Source organism: Ranitomeya variabilis, chromosome 5 (assembly GCF_051348905.1).
Source record: "Ranitomeya variabilis isolate aRanVar5 chromosome 5, aRanVar5.hap1, whole genome shotgun sequence".
Taxonomy (NCBI): Eukaryota; Metazoa; Chordata; class Amphibia; order Anura; family Dendrobatidae; genus Ranitomeya; species Ranitomeya variabilis.
In genome coordinates this window covers 558,861,502-558,883,460 of record NC_135236.1, presented here as the reverse complement: position 1 = coordinate 558,883,460, position 21,959 = coordinate 558,861,502, and the positions used below count along the sequence as shown (strand labels likewise).

At 40.4% G+C, this 21,959-nt stretch overlaps 1 protein-coding gene across 4 annotated transcripts in view; it reads left to right on the top strand.

Annotated features, from left to right (window-relative positions):
- P4HA2 (prolyl 4-hydroxylase subunit alpha 2) overlaps positions 1 to 17,242 on the top strand; it is a 182,933-nt gene extending 165,691 nt beyond the window's left edge. For all 4 annotated transcript variants that reach the window (XM_077265959.1, XM_077265957.1, XM_077265958.1 and 1 more), the window contains 2 exons: positions 12,276 to 12,372; positions 16,474 to 17,242. In XM_077265959.1, the coding sequence (XP_077122074.1) occupies positions 12,276 to 12,372; positions 16,474 to 16,544 (168 nt within the window). In that variant the 3' untranslated portion in view covers positions 16,545 to 17,242. The remainder of the gene's footprint in view (positions 1 to 12,275; positions 12,373 to 16,473) is intronic.
- The last annotated feature ends 4,717 nt before the right edge of the window (positions 17,243 to 21,959 follow it).

Sequence of the window (21,959 nt, the reverse complement as noted above, 5' to 3'; positions counted from 1 at the left end):
TGTGAGGTGAAATTTTAACCCCGCGCTTTCCAATTCACCAAACAATTTTGCCCCTATCTACATAATGGGGAAAAAATGAAAGGAAAAGTGTGGAGGCAAATTAACAGCTGCCAGATGTGAACAAGGGGGACTTAAAGAATGACAGCGATGGCGCCAAAGAGTATATACTGTACAGTTGCTAAGGTGGGGCTCCAACATGGGATAATCACCACACCACCACAGGGATATGAACACACACACAAAATGCGCCACACACTACCACGTGCTCGAACACATATACCACCCTCAGCGCACATTTCACCACACATACACCAACCTCGCCACATAAAAGTAGAAACACAAAAGTCGCCGCTCAAAACTCGCCACGCGCAAAACTCTCCACATGCAAAACTCGCCACATGTGCAAAACTAACCTCATGGAAAACTCGCCACACGCAAATCTTGCACACGCAGAAAAATTGCCACACGCAGAAAAATTGCCACATGCACAAAAGTTGCAACACATGCAAAAGTTGCCTCACACAAAACTTGCACATACTCAAAACGCACCACACATAAAACTCGCCACGCGCAAAACTCGCCATGCGCAAAACTTACTGCACACAACTTGCTACACTAACCTGTCACATGCAACTCGACACACAAAAAGTTGCTACACGCATGTCGCCACACAAAACTCATCTCACAAAAGTCCCTACATGCATGTCGCCACACGCAACTCAACACACACAACTTGACACACGAAACTCGCCCTAAAACACACACAAGTCTGGTATTATCCTTCAAAAATAAAAATCTGATTAATAAGCAGACAAACTACAAGAGCAACAAATGTACAATATAGGAATCCGGCAGCTGTCAGTCACATGACCAGTCTATTATGTGTATGTGTGAGCTAATATATACTGCCAGGGGGTGGGCTTACTGTTGACTGGGGATTTATCAGGCTGCCATTTTAGCTTACAAATACTGAGGTAAAAATACTGACCAAATAACGTGTGAACGAGGGCTAATACAGGAGTAGATGACATACAGCTATATACTATATACAGGAGGAGATGACACACAGGTATATACTATTTACAGGGGAGATGACACACAGGTATATACTATATACAGGAGGAGATGACACACAGATATATACTATATACAGGAGAGATGACACACAGGTATATACTATATAGAGGAGGAGATGACATACAGGTACATACTACATACAGGAGGAGATGACATACAGGTATATACTATATACAGGAGGAGATGACACACAGGTACGGTATATACTATATACAGGAGCAGATTACCTACAGGTATATAGTATATACAGGAGGAGATGACATACAGGTATATACTATATACAGGAGGAGATGACACACAGGTATATACTATATACAGGAGGAGATTACATACAGGTATATACTATATATAGGAGGAGATGACATACAGGTATATACTATATACAGGGGAGATGACACACAGGTATATTCTATATACAGGAGATTACATACAGGTATATCTAATATATAAAGCTGAATGTGTGTATGTATGTATGTATGTGTGTATGTCCGGGATTGGCATCTGCACCGTCGCAGCTACAGCCACAAAATTTTGCACAGTCACACGTCTGGACCCCGAGAGCGTCATAGGCTATGTTGTGAGGTGAAATTTTAACCCCGCGCGTTCCAATTCACCAAACAATTTTGCCCCTATCTACATAATGGGGAAAAAGTGAAGGGAAAAGTGTTGGAGGAAAATTGACAGCTGCCAGATGTGAACAATGAGGACTTAAAGAATGAGAGCGATGGCGACAAAGAGTATATACCGTACAGTTGCTAAGGTGGGGCCCCGACATGGGATACTCACCACACACGGGGATATGAACACAAACACAAAATGCGCCACACACTACCACGTGCTTGAACACATATACGGCCCTCAGCACACATTTCACCACACACACACCAACCTCGCCACATAAAAGTCGAAACACAAAAGTCACCACTCAAAACTCGCAACGCGCAAAACTCGCTACATGCAAAACTCGCCATATGCAAAACTAGGCTCACGCAAAACTCGCCACACGTGCAAAACTCACCTCATGGAAAACTCACCTCATGCAAAACTTGCACACACAGAAAAATTGCCACATGTACAAAAGTTGCACCACATGCAAAAGTTGCCTCACAAAAAACTTGCACATACTCAAAACGCACCACACATAAAACTCGCCACGTGCAAAACTCACCATGCACAAATCTTGCTGCACACAACTTGCTACACTAACCTGTCACATGCAACTCGACACACAAAATGTTGCTACACGCATGTCACCACACAAAACTCATCTCACAAAAGTCGCTACATGCATGTCGCCACACGCAACTCAACACACACAACTTGACACACGAAACTCGCCCTAAAACACACACAAGTCTGGTATTATCCTTCAAAAATAAAAATCTGATTAATAAGCAGACAAACTACAAGAGCAACAAATGTACCATATAGGAAATACGGCAGCTGTCAGTCACATGACCAGTCTATTATGTGTATGTGTGAGCTAATATATACTGGCAGGGGGAGGGCTTACTGTTGGCTGGGGATTTATCAGGCTGCCAATAGCAACCAATCACAGCTCAGCTTCTATTTTGCTACAGTTAATTAACCTGAGCTCTGATTGGTTAATATAGGCAACAAAGACATTCTCAGTATAACAAAGCTAATATATGTTGTGAAATTCTTCTATTAGCTTAGTTTTTGCCTTTTAATAATTACATTTCTATCTATTTGTTTTGTGGTTTTTGTGTGCAGAATACATTTTTGTTAACACATTCTATTTTGCTAACAGCAGTCATTAACCCGGGCGAAGCCGGGTAGTACAGCTAGTGGCTTATAAAAGCGGAACATAACTAAAACTGTATCCAGTAAGGCGGTATAAGTGAAGTACTAGATTTACTAAGCAGGAAAAATAAACTGCAGTCATTGCACTCTTTACTTGAAAAGCAGGAACAATAGCACTGCAGGTGTCAGGAGACATAAATAATGTAAAGCAGAAAAACTATCAGCTACAGACATAATAAAACCAGTACCAAAAGTATGAGTGCCTGCAAGGCATTAATAAGAATAATGTCCCCACCAGAGGCGGATCGGCCAAGATGCTGGAATGAAGTAACTGTCAGAGACATATTAAGGGGCGCCTCACACTTACTCTGCTTTCTCCACCAGTTTAAGTTTAAGGTCTTCCTAGCTTCTTCTCGGGATTCAGAGCACAAATGCTAAATGGCAGCCAAATACCCTAAGGGAGTCATTCATACATTACATCCTTATTCCGGCCATAACCTATGTCTCATGCAATCATCTTTACCATGCAGTAGATGCTCACTTTACAGAGAGAATATCCTGCCATTTCCTCACTAACCTGATTACACAGACTGTGATCAATAGCGCTATACAGGTCCTTCTCAAAAAATTAGCATATAGTGTTAAATTTCATTATTTACCATAATGTAATGATTACAATTAAACTTTCATATATTATAGATTCATTATCCACCAACTGAAATTTGTCAGGTCTTTTATTGTTTTAATACTGATGATTTTGGCATACAACTCCTGATAACCCAAAAAACCTGTCTCAATAAATTAGCATATTTCACCCGTCCAATCAAATAAAAGTGTTTTTTAATAACAAACAAAAAAACCATCAAATAATAATGTTCAGTTATGCACTCAATACTTGGTCGGGAATCCTTTGGCAGAAATGACTGCTTCAATGCGGCGTGGCATGGAGGCAATCAGCCTGTGACACTGCTGAGATGTTATGGAGGCCCAGGATGCTTCAATAGCGGCCTTAAGCTCATCCAGAGTGTTGGGTCTTGCGTCTCTCAACTTTCTCTTCACAATATCCCACAGATTCTCTATGGGGTTCAGGTCAGGAGAGTTGGCAGGCCAATTGAGCACAGTAATACCATGGTCAGTAAACCATTTACCAGTGGTTTTGGCACTGTGAGCAGGTGCCAGGTCGTGCTGAAAAATGAAATCTTCATCTCCATAAAGCATTTCAGCCGATGGAAGCATGAAGTGCTGCAAAATCTCCTGATAGCTAGCTGCATTGACCCTGCCCTTGATGAAACACAGTGGACCAACGCCAGCAGCTGACATGGCACCCCACACCATCACTGACTGTGGGTACTTGACACTGGACTTCAGGCATTTTGGCATTTCCTTCTCCCCAGTCTTCCTCCAGACTCTGGCACCTTGATTTCCGAATGACATGCAAAATTTGCTTTCATCAGAAAAAAGTACTTGGGACCACTTAGCAACAGTCCAGTGCTGCTTCTCTGTAGCCCAGGTCAGGCGCTTCTGCCGCTGTTTATGGTTCAAAAGTGGCTTTACCTGGGGAATGCGGCACCTGTAGCCCATTTCCTCCACACCAGACTCAGTCCACTGCTTCCTCAGGTTCCCCAAGGTCTGGAATCGGTCCTTCTCCACAATCTTCCTCAGGGTCCGGTCACCTCTTCTCGTTGTACAGCGTTTTCTGCCACATTGTTTCCTTCCAACAGACTTACCATTGAGGTGCCTTGATACAGCACTCTGGGAACAGCCTATTTGTTGAGAAATTTCTTTCTGGGTCTTACCCTCTTGCTTGAGGGTGTCAATGATGGCCTTCTTGACATCTGTCAGGTCGCTAGTCTTACCCATGATGGGGGTTTTGAGTAATGAACCAGGCAGGGAGTTTTTAAAAGCCTCGGGTATCTTTTGCATGTGTTTAGAGTTAATTAGTTGATTCAGAAGATTAGGGTAATAGGTCGTTTAGAGAACCTTTTCTTGATATGCTAATTTATTGAGACAGGTTTTTTGGGTTATCAGGAGTTGTATGCCAAAATCATCAGTATTAAAACAATAAAAGACCTGACAAATTTCAGTTGGTGGATAATGAATCTATAATATATGAAAGTTTAATTGTAATCATTACATTATGGTAAATAATGAAATTTAACACTATATGCTAATTTTTTGAGAAGGACCTGTATGTGGAGTGGAAGTATATGGGTAATTAGTACTGTATGTAAGCATCAGCGGGGTATTACTATGGCTTAAGATAGTACATTGATGAGTTTAAGAAATAATCTGTGTCTTTTTTAGGATTACTGGTGAGTCATAAATTCTACACAAGAGTCACAATTAATTGCTGACTATCTTTTCAATTGTTTTATGCTTAGAATTTATTCTGCTGCTAATTTCTGTCCCCACCCTAACGCCTCATGAGACTCTCGGTTTTCCTATAAAACGCCCTTACTGCGTCATATTGTGTTTTCAGCTATCAAATCTTTTCTCGTCTGGATCACACTACATCAGTGGCCTGTTATATAGCTTCATAGCAGGGTGAATACATATAGTTAAAGAAGAGCCATGGTAAAAATCACCAAAAATGCCCTATTGTAGTCAAAAAAGGTGGATATGACCCTTGGGTCTGCAAAACTTTAGTAGACTTTCATGTTGTCCTCTGGGGCCTCCTTTATCCATGACCATGACCCTATAAAAGCAATGAGCTGCACATATATTTAATAGTTTTAGGAAAGCAGCAAAACAAGTTACAAGAAGGGAGAATCTCATTACTTTTTTATTCTGACATGTCTCCTTAATCACGTCCAATCGAACAGTAGCAGCCACCTTATTATATGACTTGTACAGTATTCCCCCATTATCTTGACCTTGCACCCTACTTTAGGGTTTTGAGTTTCTTTTAGTTTATGGAATTCACTGCAATATTCTCAAGACCGTAAGGGTGGATTTTTATAATGCCTTTGCATGGAAAATCCCATTTCTTTTTTGGGATCTGACTAATCAGACTAGGCTTCTTAGTAAGAACACTATAGAGCATTAGTGCGGAGGAAACCTGTGTCCTCACTCCCAGCTTCCTGTATAATAACTACATCTCTTAGCAACAAACATAACACTAATTGACAAATAAACCCAAAAATCCGTTTGGGAAGCCGTGCATAGAACAAGATGTTTGGAGAGAGGTCATTAATTGTATGAATAAGTCCATTACTTATTGCACTCTTCGTGAGGAGCTATAAATATGCTCTCTAGAAGGGCTGTTTATTGTACTTCCAAACATTTTCATTTTGCTTATAAGATTTAATTTGCCTTTGCCCCTGCACTTGAAGTAATCAGTAAAGGAAATTCCCACCCCTGTCAATATGCCTTTGGGGTGTATACATGGGCTGTAAGGGCAGTATAGACAGAATCCAGCCATGATTGTACTTTAACAATCACCAGAAGAGAATGTATATAATTCTACATTCCAGTTTTATATTTACTTAATATTAATACTTTATATTAATACTTAATATTAAAGTAGACTCTGTCAGCTAGTGTGTATATATATATATATATATATATATATATATATATATATATATATATATATATATATATATATATATATATATATATATATATATATATATATATATATATAGTCCAGGACTTCACATTAATCCGACAGAAAATAAATGTATTGGAAATGTACAAATAACGCTAACATAGTGTTAGAAAAACTTGATTATTGATACTTTATAACTCCTCAATGTAATGCAAGAAATAAAGTAGAAAAATAAATGTGACATCAACCATCAAAAGAAGGGGATGAAAAAACCCCAACTCTCTTATATTTATATTTCCGTCATGAAAAAAAATATATTTTTCATCAGTTCAGTGGGAATTTTTCTTTTTAGGGTTAGAATGGCTCTAGTCACTTACGCACCAGAAGGTGAGAATGTGGTACTGTCTACTGTGAGATGTTTCAGTAAGTGTGATATCACTAAGCCCCTTTTTCCTCCTATTGGAAAAGTGAGCCGAGCCTGGATAACTTTTTTTTTTTTTAAGCTACTTGTCATGCAGCTGCAGTGCAGTACAGCGCAACCTCCACCAGGGGGAGCTTGGTAGAGAAGCGAGACTGCACTCACAGAGCAGCTGAACAAACGCCACCTAGTGGCGAGAGAGAGAGGTTAGGATAGCCAAGTCAGAACACAAGATAGCACTACAGTACAAAATGATTAGACAGAATGGATAGTCAGGACATAGCAAGGGATCAGTAAACCAGGACGGGCAAAATACGGTACAATAGGGACAAGCTGAAACAGAGTCAAAACGCCAAGCCAGGAGGTCAGAAACAGGGAGTCAAGCAGATCTACAGACAAGCAAAGAGACACAGGGAAAGGGCAGGCAGGGGGAGATAACATACACAGGACAAGTCAGGGTTCACAGCAGGACAAATCAAGAGCTTCCAGAGTCAGGTACACACGCCAAAGACAGAGCTATAGCTGACACCACCCTCAGGATACCTGGGAGCTAAATAGCAAACCCGAGCCCAAAATGAGGCAGAACAAAGTTAACCCTAGACATGATCCACTCAGAGAATGAGCAGACAGGACTAAACTTCGGACTGGATCATGACACTACTGATCAATGCATGTCCATACACATGCAATGGGTGTTTAGCTGAGCTATCATTTGGCTGACACCATCTCTCATACAGGAAAGATACACAGTATATCTTGGTACCGTGTTAGCCAGTAGATAGAAAAATATTTAGAATTGAGAGTCCTCAGTGGTTGATACCTTTTAATGGCTAACTGAAAAGATGGTAACAAATTGCAAACTTTCGAGACTACTCAAGTCTCTTCATCTCTCATGACATCCACCATACATATGGAAGTACTGCTTGACCAAGCATTTGCTTTTTTTGTGTGGAGAGTGGAAAAAGCGGCTGCCAGACATCTCATAGCAGCTTATATCATGGAGAAGAAAAGCTTCCAACCCTTGTCTCCACCAACCATCAGGAGGCACCACAGTCTAACTTTAATGTGTGATGGCCTTAGCTTTCTATTTATTTCATTCCTACCAGAGGTTTAAGTGCATATGCCAGAAGCTTTTTCAGGAGTATTTTCCAAGCGTCGGAATCACTTGGGATATTCTATTATACAGCTCTGCTGAAAATAGTATGGTGTGTTTCCATAGCCCCAAGACAGACATTGACTGTTTTCACAGAAATGGCCTGGTGCTACCAGTGAAGGTAAAATTCAGCTTGAAAGTAGTTAAAGCCCAAAATGAACAGAATGTGGTTGCCTTCTTTCAAAACCGCTCCATGGTACCTAATAGACGGCCTATCTTTTTTTAAACCGACAGGCATAACACTGAAAAGCAGGATGTTTTGCAGTTTATTAAAAAAAGATTTATTATGGATAAAGCTATAGATAATTGCCATTGCTGTAACCATAAACACCTGGACCCTGAATAAAAGAAGAATAAACTATATTGGAAAAACTGTTTGTTAATTTGTTCTCTCCAAAAGACACAAATTGAGAAATGGTACTGTTGGAAATGATTGACCTGCTTTTAGTAGTGAAGCAAAAATAATTATATTTTGATATTGTAATCGTTTGGACTAAAATAATAAAGTGACATGTCATTTGTACTGCACTTTAAATACTAGAAAAAAAAGCAAAAAGTAGGCCCTTATTTGCATAAAAGCCATCCCAGGGCAATAAGGTGGGCACAATCAGGATGTACTTTGCTTCTCTATGTGCCAGCAGGCCTCAATAGACTAGTACAGAGCTGGACCCAGGCTTGTTTTGCACCTGCCAGTGGAAAGCTATATAGACAAGCTACACTGCTCAAAAAATAAAGGGAACACTTAAACAACAGAATATAACTCCAAGTAAATCAAACTTCTGTGAAATCAAACTGTCCACTTAGGAAGCAACACTGTTTTGACAATCAATTTTACATGCTATTGTGCAAATGGAATAGACAACAGATGTAAATTATTGGCAAATATCAAGACACACTCAATAAGTGAGTTGTTTTACAGTTGGGGACCACAGACCACATCTCCGTACCAATGGTTTCTGGCTGATGTTTTGGTCACTTTTGAATGTTGACCAAATACAACAAGTATGACAAGAACACATGGTATGAATCATTTACCTATAATTAACCCTCTCCATGTGTCCATAAGGATTACCAGACCCATCATCAAATAACTCACAAACCAAAAAATAACCAAAAACCAAATAAAACCAAACTAAAAAAACGATGATCAAAGTTCAATTTATCCGAAATGTATACAAATTTTATTATAAACCACAAACTTTAAAATACATAGCACCAATTGGGGAAAAAGGGGAATAGAAAAATATGCTTGTATAGTGTGATACCTATTAAGCGACGCATTCATCTGGGCAAGGGACTTACTTAAATCATATATCTATAGAGAGAGATTTATGAATATTAATTCTCTGCATCTGTCCACAAGTATTTATAAATCTAACAGCAGATGTAACCTGTCATAATAATACATATATGCATAGCCCCGGCTATTTGCCGCAAGGTGAAATATCCAAAGTTTCTAATTATCCCAGCCTATGCATGGACAGAGATCACACCCCCATACTACCGGCTACCCAATTCCACCATAGGGTCTACCACAATAACAAAGGACAATGCCAATAAAAAATATTATATTTATCCTTGGATGGCTGCCAGAAGTTGGGGGCTATACCGATGCCCAGACAAGTGCGTCCACTGTTGTGCAAATGGAATAGACAACAGATGGAAATTATTGGCAATTATCAAGACACACTCAATAAAGGAGTGGTTCTGCAGGTGGGGACCACAGACCACATCTCAGTACCAATGCTTTCTGATGTTTTGGTCACTTTTGAACGTTGGTTGTGCTTTCACACTCGTGGTAGCATGAGATGGACTCTACATCCTACACAAGTGGCTCACGTAGTGCAGCTCATCCAGGATGGCACATCATTGCGAGCTGTGGCAAGAAGGTTTGCTGTGTCTGTCAGCGTAGTGGCCAGAGGCTGGAGGCACTACCAGCAGACAGGCCAGTACACCAGGAGACGTGGAGGGGGCCATAGGACGGCAACAACCCAGCAGCAGGACCGCTACCTCAGCCTTTATGCAAGGAGGAACAGGAGGAGCACTGCTAGAGTCCTACAAAATGACCTCCAGCAGGCCACAAATGTGCATGTGTCTCCAAAAAAGGTTAGAAACCGACTCCATAAGGATGGTCTTTGTAAAAGGACGGGATTTCCTCCCTGCAAATACTGCAACTTTATAGATACCAAAGAAGGAACTCTCCTTACACCTCTATTGAGGTCCGGTATTAACTATTATCGCCGAACTTGACTATCAATTAATATCCACTAAATATGCCTCAACATTATCTTTTCCTTATACAATATACTGAGACAAAACTGTGTAACAATAAAGGATATTTATTACACACGCAAGTCTGCAGTCTATAACATAATATATATTTATACCCAAGCTGGCAACTATAAATAAATATATATATATATATATATATATATATATATATATATATATATATATATATATATATATATATATATATATATATATACAGCTACTACAACTCTAATACAGTAATATCACTAAAGTATACAGTGATATCCCAACAATATCACACAGTTATAACCCACAATATCCAGTAATATCACAACAATATCACATAGTATAAAAACCAACAATTAACTGCCCAAATTGCCCAAATCACACATACAATATCAGCCCTCCCATCTATAGCTTGCTATCCCTAATGAGTATTGCTGGGCCTATTAAGAAAAGGGGATACAGAGTATACTTAAGCCATGTGGGTCCATCATCATTTCAGGAAGAAGGCAAAGCAAAAGAGGGCCTCCAAGCACATGTGTTGTCCCTTTTATGTCCAGCCAAGAAGAGGTGTGTTCGGTCCCAGGTGTGTGGGGATGAGGTCCCAAGTCTATTCACTAGCAAAGGTACATCCCCTCAATCCTGAATGAAATCTGTTATACTAGCACATGGTGCAAGGTGGAGGAGGGGGCCTACTGAGCACATGTGGAGGAATTATATATCATTATACACATCTCTATGTAAAGATGTACATTTTGGGGAACTTACCTTCTACAGTCTGAGTGCCTGACGTCCACAGATGGGGATTGTTCTCAAAGCCACAGAACTCTAGGATTGGAAAATTCGCCACTGATGCCCTGTGCTCTTCACAGATGAAAACAGGTTCACACTGAGCACATGTGACAGAGGTGACAGAGTCTGGAGACGCCATGGAGAGCGATCTGCTGCCTGCAACATCCTTCAGCATGACTGGTTTGGCAGTGGGTCAGTAATGGTGTGGGGTGGCATTTCTTTGGAGGGCCCGCACAGCCATCCGTGTGCTAACCAAAGGTATCCTGACTGCCGTTAGGTACTGGGATGAGATCATCAGACCCATTGTGAGACCATATGCAGTTGCAGTGGGCCCTTGGTTCCTTTTGATGGATGAGAATGCTAGACCTCTTGTGGCTTAAGTGTGTCAGCAGTTCCTGTATGATGAAGGCATTGATGCTATAACTGGCCTGCCCGTTCACCAAACCTGAATCCAATCGAGCACATCTGGGAGACCATATCTCATTCCATCCACCAATGCCACGTTGCTCCACAGACTGGCCAAGAGTTCACTGATGTTTTAAACCAGGTCTTGAAGGAGATCCCTCAGGAGACATTTGCAGTCTCTTCAGGAGCATGCCCAGGCATTATAGGGAGGTCATACAGGCACTTTGAGGCCACACACACACAACTGAGCACCATTTCCTTGTCTTGAGACATTTTTACTGAAGTTGGGTCAGCCTGTAATTTGACTTTCCACTTTGATTTCGAGTATCATTCCAAATCCAGACCTCCATGGGATATTAATTTTGATTACATTGATCCTTTTTATATTTTATTATTCTCAACGCATTACACTATGCAAAGAATAAAGAATTGCAACGGGAATATTTCATTCGGTGACCTCTAGGATGTGATATTTTAGTGTTCCCTTTATTTTTTTGAGCAGTGTATATAAAGAAGACAAAAAGCCCCAAAATGGGGGGCCACATTCCATATATGTACAGAGTACACGGAACCAAAGCACAACCGTAGAAATGGGCCTGACCATCTCTTCGGTTTTGACATTTGGCAAACTTATGACCATTGTGGAGCAAAGTGATGGAATCCTGTTTTAGCAAATGTGCTAATAATATTTGTGTTAATATTTGGAATGTGTCATTGTGCCTGATTAGCATTTTCAGAGGCTGTTAAACCAGCTCCGATTGTCAGTATTGTAGACCCTTAAAGCTCTCCTTGAACTTGTCAAAATACAGATGGCTGTGATCTACAGTGTTTAAGCAGATTTGATGCTTCTATTATTGTAGGGCACTGCGGTCTTCTGGTACAATCTTTTCAAAAGTGGAGAGGGCGACTATAGAACAAGGCACGCAGCTTGTCCTGTATTAGTCGGCAGTAAGTGGGGTAAGTTATTTTCAAGTAATATTTCTGTTTTACATTAGAATGTACATGTTTGCTTTTTAAACATATGTCAAACAATTTTTAAATAATTTACCCAGCTCCCCTTCATGGGAGGGGATAGAGTATATAATAAACATGTCAATCTACCTGTGGTAAACAATAAGACAATTAACTTATCCAAATGCCTTCTTTAACTGGGGATGAGAAGCATGCTTACAGTTATGTAATGCAGCATGCTATCTAATAAGCTTACAGCCCTATGCACAAAGCTATCTTATGACTTTGTCCACCATGTTTCTTTGCGCACTACTGGCTCCCAGGTTTTTTCTCTGACATTCTATTTGAACCACAGCCAAAAAATGCCTTTTAGATCATCTTTTCTCAAGTACATGTTCCCTTACGCAGTGATCATAGATTGACTCATCGTTATAAGTAAATCTGTTGACAATGGAGGAGGTTTCTTGATTATTTTTTTTTTTACTCTATTCCTAACAATTTTGCATGTGTCAGTTTATCAGTGAAAAAAAAGGAGAAAATCCAGCTCAACGAGATAGTGAAAAAAATTGCGTTACTTTATTCACTTCAAATCACATCGTGTGGAGGATAAAAACATCAGCAACACCAAGGATAAAAACAATATCAACGCGTTTCTGGTGGCAAAGCACCCTTAATCATGAATCAGTTTATCAGTACAGTACTTCATTACGTGCTTACATGCCAATGTAGATCTTTGGCTTTGACGTGGTCTTTGCTGACAGCCAAGTGAAGTTTTCTTTAGGTACACCTTTACATAAATATTTCAGGATGAAAATGTTTTAGAAATTCTTTCATAATGGAAAAATGTTGCAAGTGCAGTCAAAACAGGAGATCATCCAATTTATTTTAATAAATAAAACATCAGTAAACATAATATGCAGCTTTTATATGATAATTTATTGAAGCTAAACATTTTTTTAAAACCTTTTATATATGCATTGTGAAAAAGTAATTAATCTCCTAAACATAGTACTTTGCTGTGTTACCCAGGGAATTAACAATTGTAATCAAATACTCGTCATGAGTCTTTTTTACACAGCTGTGCAGAAATTGTTCATTTGGGTGGTTTTCAACATTGACCAGTTTTTTTTGTTTTTTTTTTTAAGATCTTGCCACAGCATCCAAGTAGGTTTCAAGCCAGGACTTTAACTCTGCCACTCATAAATCTTTTTGTCTCTTTTTTTGAGCCATTCAAGGGTGGACCTTTTGTGTGCTTCAGATCATTGGCTTGCTGCACAAGATAACTGACCTGGAACTTTAAGGAATAAACTGATGGAGGGTCATTCTTCTTAAAGGGAGCCTGTGTCCAGAAAAAAACGCAAAAATGCTATTAACCTGCACATATGGAGTTAATCTGCAGGTTAATAGCATTATTAACATGCCCAGTGCCCGCACTTAGCCAAATTCTATCGAGAGAAAATTAATTTTATTCCCCCTCGCAGGATTCAGATTTCATTTACAGGGGCCGTTCAAGCACTACTTCAGTAACCGCACCCCCGGCCCTGACTGACACTGGCTCTGTTTTGGGGCCGGCTGCCAGTCAGGGTCGGGGGTGCGGTACAGCCGCCGCTCTGTGTACTCAGTGCAATGACAGTACCTATGCCGGCACCACCCCCCTCATGATTTGAAGCTGAACGCTGCCAGGGGAATAAAGTTATTTTCTCCCCACAAAGTTTGGTCAAGTGCCGATGTCAGGCAGGCTAATGACACTATTAATCTGCAGATTAACCCTATATCTACAGGTTAATAGCTTTTTTTCTTGTGACAGGATCTCTTTTGAGAAATTTTTTTTATAGCAGAATTCATGGTTACATTAATTATGACAAGTCATCAAGGTCCCGCAGAAGCCAGGCAGCCCCATACCATCACAATACCACCACCATGTTAGTATGATGTGAACTTTACTCCAGATGTAACGTGATCCATATTTTCCAAAAAGTTCCATTACTGACATATTTGTCCAAATAATATTATCCTAAAATTATTGGGTATCTTCTACATTTTTTTCTGGAAAATGGAAGACTAGCCTCTGTAGGCGATACTTTTTGCACCTTGCAACTTTCTCATGGATGGCATTTTTGACATGTCTTTCCTTTCGTGGAATCATGTACATTAACCATAGTGGTTAGAGAGTGAGGCCTGCAGATATTTCAATATTTGCTCATTGCTCATAAACAACTCATTTAGGAGACAATAGAACCTAGACTCTCTTAGTAAAATTTTGGTAGGCCAACCACTTCTAGGAATAACACTGTTCCAAGATTTCTCCATAATGGATCTAACTTTGATTCACTGAAGTCCCAGGGTATTCGTATTGGTCTTGTAACTTTTTTCAGACTCGTACCTTGGCATGTGCATTTGATTCTCTTTAGTCAGCACATGATCGCACAATCTATTAGACCATTTATCTGTGTTACACTGCCAAATTTCGTTGATGTGATGTTGGACTTAATGGGTCTGGCAGTAAACTTAGATTGATGTGGTTAGTGAAATTGAACCCAATTATCAATTGTATTTAGTTAACTGGCAGATTTAATAGCTAAGATGGAAAGTGTTTGATTACATAGACCAAGTAGGCATGAGCAGCATTTTTCCTTTAATGAAAACATCATTTAAAAGCCGCATTATGTGAGTACTTGGGTTATCTTTGTCTCATATTAAAAGTTGATGATCTGAACATGTAAGTGGAACAAATATGCAGAAGTAGAAGAAATTGGAAAAGGAAGCATATGCACTTTAAAGAGCACTGGTCAGCAGGGTTATAGACCCAAAGCAGTATCATCAGAGTGAAGTACCTGATGATGATAACTTCCATACCTTTATATTCTGTCAGGGTCTCCTTTCTCTAGTGTTTCATCAGTGAATTATTATGCAAAACAACTCACAAGGTCAGGGATTTTGCCTTCACTCACAGCTCTCCAGCCTCTTTCTCTTCCTGGCACTTGCCTCCTGCTTGTAATTGACAGGTCACACTTTTTTGTGACCTACTCCCTCTACTGACATCTTGCACAGGCACCCACATTCTAGGGGTAGCGCATGCTCCGTAACGTCATGATGATGTTGTGAAAGTCAGACTATCTTATCTGCGCAGACTAGACAGTGACTTCTTCAGGTACCATCATTCTTTAGGGGCAGAGCATGTGCATATGGATAGTCCGGTTCTTGCAATGTACTCATGACTTTAATGCAAATGTGAATTAGAAAACAGAAAATGCAAATCCAAAGGGATCATCATGTCAAACATATCATTTTCTTGTGCTTTTTAATTGTTTTGATCTCTATTTTGCAGCCCTTGAGTCCTGGGTTCAAATCCCACCAAGGACAACATCTGCAAGGAGTTTGTATGTACTCCCCGTGTTTGCGTGGGTTTCCTCCGGGTTCTCCGGTTTCCTCCCACATTCCAAAGACATACTGATAGGGAATTTAGAATGTGAGCCCCATCAGGGACAGAGATAATAATGTCTGTAAAGCGCTGCGGAATATGTTGGTGCTATATGAATAAAGAGATTATTATTATTTTGTCCTTTCTGTGTATTTGTACAGTAAAATGTTTGATATGGTAATCCATATGGATTTGCATACTTCTTTTCTCTTTACTTAGTATTTGCGGTGTATGCAATGTTGACCCCAAAAATCAATGGTGCCCTCTTTGTCAGCAAATGTTTGCATATTGTTGTTACTGTGCATGTGCCGCCCCAAGAATATTGGTGCCTGTGCGAGATGTCGGCCATGGGAATAGGTCACAAAAGACTGACCAATAAGAGAGACCATAGGAGCTGTAGGTGCAGGCTAGGCCTGCTCAATTGCAAGCTCTTTGCATAAAAATTTACAGATGGATTACAAGACAACGGAGACATGGACTTACAATATATGGAAGTAATAATTGTTACAGGTACTTTATGACATTACTTCGGGGTCTGAAAACTTTGACCGTTTCCCTTTAAGAAAAATCTTAATTATATATTTGATGCTACTTTGTTCGTTGTATTACTGTAAAGATATGCTGCAGGCAATACCATTTTTATATTTTACAATGTTCACTGCTTTTTTTATTATTTTTTTTTCTAGTTTCAAATAAATGGTTTCATGAACGAGGACAAGAATTTCTACGGCCCTGTGGATTAACGGAAGTTGACTGACATGCAGCATATCCAGTTATTATTGGTTTTTATTTTTCTTTATATTTTATTTTTACATTCTGTTTTTAGAACTTTTTATCAATTTCTCTAATTCACGCCTGGTATCCAGAGAGTGAAACCTTGGAAGATTCTGGAAATCTAAAGCCATACAGTCAATTCCACTTTACATTTCATACAACAAAGATAAACAAGTAAAAAGGGTGCTAAAAATCTAATTTGGGTCTGGATATATTTTCCCTTATCTTGGGTGTGGGATGCAGATGGTTTATGAGTCCAAGTTCCTGACACATATCATTTTACCACTACCTGATTCATTGCTGATGTCATAGAGAGATTACATATTGTTGCCTATTTTTAGTATCTTTCATAAATATGAATATGATTTTAACCAAGATGAGAAGCACACTTAAAGGAAAAATATATTCATCCAATCTACAGGGAACTAAATCAGGCTCTATTTTTGTTACATTTTGCTGTTCTGCTCTAAGTATCCGTTAATTAGACAATCTAGTAAAATAATGGTTTTGTCAGATGACGTGCACTGTGAGCCATGATGTAGCAGCTACGCTTTCCTTAGATAAGAATTTTCAAATGTTCCTTTCATTGTACATTTTCTCATGGGTGAAGCAAAGTTGGGTTGAACTGTTAAAGTCTATTTTTGTGATATAAAAGTAATAAAACAAAGTGTGAAATGAAAAGGTTTCTCTATTATAACTTTATGACCTATTTGACTTATTTATTGCGCACTTGTATTTAATTAGGGTCTTCTATGGATAACAAAAAAAAATCTTTTTAACTAAGCCCCAAAGTAAAAATAATCCTGTAACAATAGCTCACTGTTCCTGTGTGAGTGCTCCTTGATGCTCCACATGACAGTAGAATGTCGACCATTACCATGACCCAATGTTGCATGAGACACCTAAGCTGGCTGGTCAGTCATTGCCTGTATGTTTATAGGAATAATATGTCATTGCAAGTAGTGGGAATGAGGAAATGTTCATCAATTCTAACAGGTAAGTGAACTGATTTTGCGAGTTACTAATATCAAGTTACATCAAGGCTTTCAGGTCAGAATTCTAGCGTGAAAGCTTTAAAAAGTACCCAAATTTAGGAACAACTCCGCATTCAGTATTATTCATCCCCCTGAATGGAATCCCTCCTATGAGCACATATTTATAAATCAGATGTCTCAAGCACTTGATACAGCTAATCAAAGGGTTAATTAGCGGCATCAGGTATTTGAGATTAAAAACCTCAAATACTTGGACTGGCTAGGTATTTCATGAATATGGTGCAGAAAATAAACAAAACCAGCTCATCGATCTTCAGAAGGTGCACGGAACTCCGTCCTCATGAGACGTAATCGTATACCAAGGAAAAAAACTTGCTGTTCCACCTCTTCTTTAAAAAAAAAATCATCACATTTTATTTCACATACCGTATATACTAGAGTATAAGCTGAGGCACCTAATTTTGTCACGGAAAACTGGGTAAGCTTATTGACTCGAGTATAAGCCTGGTATGTATTGTCCCCTCATTCCTATCCCGGTATGCGTGGTTCCCCTCATCCTGTCCTGCTCTGTGTGGCTCCCCCTGTTGTATGCATGGCTCCCCCCGGTCCCCTCGTATGCATGGCTCCCCCCAGTCCCATCTTGTATGCATGCCTCGGCTCCCCCCATCCCATCCTTGTATGCATGGCTCGGCTCCCCCCGTCCCATCCTTGTATGCATGGCTCGGCTCTCCCCGTCCCATCCTTGTATGCATGGCTCGGCTCCCCCGTCCCATCCTTGTATGCATGGCTTGGCTTCCCCTGTCCCATCCTTGTATGCATGGCTTGGCTCCCCTCGTCCCATCCTTGCATGCATAGCTCCCCCCTCGTCCCATCCTTGCATGCATGGCTCTCCCCTCGTCCCATCCTTGCATGCATGGCTCTCCCCTCATCCCATCCTTGCATGCATGGCTCTCCCCTCGTCCCATCCTTGCATGCATGGCTCTCCCCTCGTCCCATTCTTGTTTGCATGGCTTCCCCGTCCCATCTTGTATGCATGACTCCCCCGTCCCATCTTGTATGCATGGCTCCCCCGTCCCATCTTGTATACATGGCTGGCTCAGCCGTCCTCCCCCTTGTATGCATGGCTTGGCGTCCTCCCCTGTCATACTCGCCTTCCTCGTACCATCGCTGAATGTCCCTGCATCTCCATTGTCCCGGCGCAGCAGTTTCTTCCTGTCAGGTGGTACTGCCCATAAAGGTTATGAATATGCGCTCCACGCCTTTGCGAGTGGAGTCGTGTGCATATGCATTACATTAATGAGCAATACCACCTGACCACTGAGCACAGGAACAGGAAAGAGCTGCTGGCGCCGGGACGGAGATGCAGCGATGGAGGGTGAGTATTCATGTCTTCTGGAAGCTGGCAGCTGCAGCTGTCACTGTGCTACAGCCACCCCCTCCCCCGACGGCTTTCTGGACTGTGACTCCTGTATGAGCCAAGGGGGGGGGGGGCGTTTTCAGCACAAAAAATGTGCTGAAAATCTCAGCTTATGCACGGTAATTAAAATAACCACCGGCTCCTAGAACCACACTACAGCGCACATGAGGACATGAGCAACTTGTTTCGATCGCAGCTGCGATCTTTATCAAAGCTCATTTCTTGAATATGACGTATTATTGCATGTTAGCTATATGGCTAGTACGTGTTTCAAAAATTTAAAAGTGATCATTGTCTTGAACAAGCAAATAAAAGGATACCAAAGGTAACCGTGCTCCTAGAGATACAGATGTAAGCTGAGTTCCCGGTTCAAAGTTAAAGGAACATTGGCTACCCTACCTGGGCATGACAGGCATAGGAAACGCTCCCCAGATTCATGAGGAGGCAGGTGGTCAAAAGCATAAGTATCTGCATAGGACCTGTAGCTTGCACAGTAAGAGTAAGTTCACACGAGCGTATTGTTCAGCATTTCATCCAGAAAAGTAAGATTTTTTTTTCTCACTTGTCATACATGTGCAGTCTGTATACAATCTGTTTTTTTTTTCTTTTTTGCTCAGCAGCTATTAATCATGTACAGGACCATTTACAGTTTCCTATGTTATGGCTATGCAATGTAGCCATAAAATCGGATGCTATACTGTGGTTCTGCATGGTATGCAATTTTGTTTTCATCACAGACCTCCGACTCACGAAAGAAACTTGTGCATACTGTGATTTTTTTTTTGGTCAGTAAAAAGACAAACACATCTGCATTTTATCATTAAATAACATTGGTCCGATTGCTGCCCTTTTTTCCATAGACAGCACTCTGACTGAAAATATGATTGTGTGAACAAGCCCTAAGGTGTATGCTAAATGTTGGCGGCCCTAAGGTGTATGCTAAATGTTGGCGGTGTCTATGCCCAAACTACATGACATCCTCTCTACTTATCCACAAGCACAAGAAAAGTTCTCTTCAATATGATCAAAACCATATAGATAAGCCACAGACGTTGCGGAACCCAGATGTGTAGAGCAAGGAATCAAAACTAAGCATTTCCGGTCTATAGCATTATGTCTGGAGGAATAAGAAAGAAGTACCGTATATGCTGAAAAGCACACCCTTCCCGCTCTAGGGCGGCTTTCATTTGTCAGGCACTGGAAACGTGCAGTGGGTGGAGGGCAGAATGAATTCAACAAATTATGAGGACATGGGTTAAAAAATTCTGATTGCAATTGTATATTGGAGCCGAAGGTTACGCTGTATATTAAGCAAAGTGAGGAAAAAGTTATACATTAACCCCTTCCTGGCATTTGATGCACTATTACTTCATATTTTGTGTCCCTGTCATTCCTGGCAGATGATGGCTGTGTTATACAACCATCATTTGCCTTATCAGCAGGTAGTGGAGCCAAGCCTGATGCTATTCAACCCTTAAATGCCACTGTGAAATTCTGGCCTTTTATAGTGGATCATGAATTTTACTATATACTGCCATACTGTGGTAGTACACCATATAATATAAAAGATTGAATGATCGCAGCCGTCTCCTCACGGGACTAAAAAAAAGGGGGGGTTTAAAATATTAAAATTCTAATCGTCCCACTCCTTTTCTCTCATTAAAAATAATAATTTAAATTGTATCGTGAGGTCAGTAAAAGTGCAGTGTATTGATATAAAATTAAATAACCTGATTATTTTAAGCCATCAAGAGAAAAAAAGTAAATGCCAGAATTGTTTTTTTGAATGCACTTCAATAGGAAGCATTTAACACGTTCTATCTAGCCAAAATTTACAAATACCTGAAAATAAAAATGTCAGCTTGCCCTGAATAAAATAGTAATTCATAGAAAATTAATTGAATTAATAATAATAATATAATAATAATATTTTTTATTTATATAGCGCCAACATATTCCGCAGCGCTTTACAAATTATAGAGGGGACTTGTACAGACAATAGACATTACAGCATAACAGAAATCACAGTTCAAAATAGTTACCAGGAGGAATGAAGGCCCTGCTCGCAAGCTTACAAACTATGAGGAAAAGGGGAGACACGAGAGGTGGATGGTAACAATTACTTTAGTTATTTGGACCAGCCATAGTGTAAGGCTCGGGTGTTCATGTAACGCTGCATGAACCAGTTAACTGCCTAAGTATGTAGCAGTACTGACACAGAGTGCTATTGACTGCATAAAGTGTATGAGAGAACATGATGCGAGGAACCTGATTGTTTTTTTTTTTTTGTTTTTTTTTAAATAGGCCACACAGGGATAGCTAGGTTGAGGCACATTGAGACGGTAGGCCAATCTGAACAAATTAGTTTTCAAGGCATGCTTAAAACTGTGGGGATTGGGGATTAATTGTATTAACCTAGGTAGTGCATTCCAAAGAATCAGCGCAGCACGTGTAAAGTCTTGGAGACCGGAGTGGGAGGTTTTGATTATTGAGGATGCCAACCTGAGGTCATTTGCGGAACGGAGGGCACGGGTAGGGTGGTAGACTGAGACCAGAGAGGAGATGTGGGGTGGTGCTGAGCCATGGAGTGCTTTGTGGATGAGGGTAATAGTTTTGTACTGGATTCTGGAGTGGATGGGTAGCCAGTGTAATGACTGGCACAGGGTAGAGGCATCGGTGTAATGGTTGGTGAGGAATATAATCCTGGCAGCAGCATTCAGGACAGATTGGAGGGGGGAGAGTTTGGTAAGAGGGAGGCCAATTAGTAGAGAGTTACAATAGTCCAGACGAGAATGAATAAGTGAAACAGAGTTTTTGCAGAGTCGAAAGTAAGAAAAGGGCAAATTCTAGAAATGTTTTTGAGATGCAGATAAGAAGAGCGAGCCAGTGATCGGGTGTGGGGGTGAATGAAAGCTCGGAGTCAAGTATGACCCCAAGGCAGCGGGCATGTTGCTTTGGAGTAATGGTGGAACCACACACGGAGATG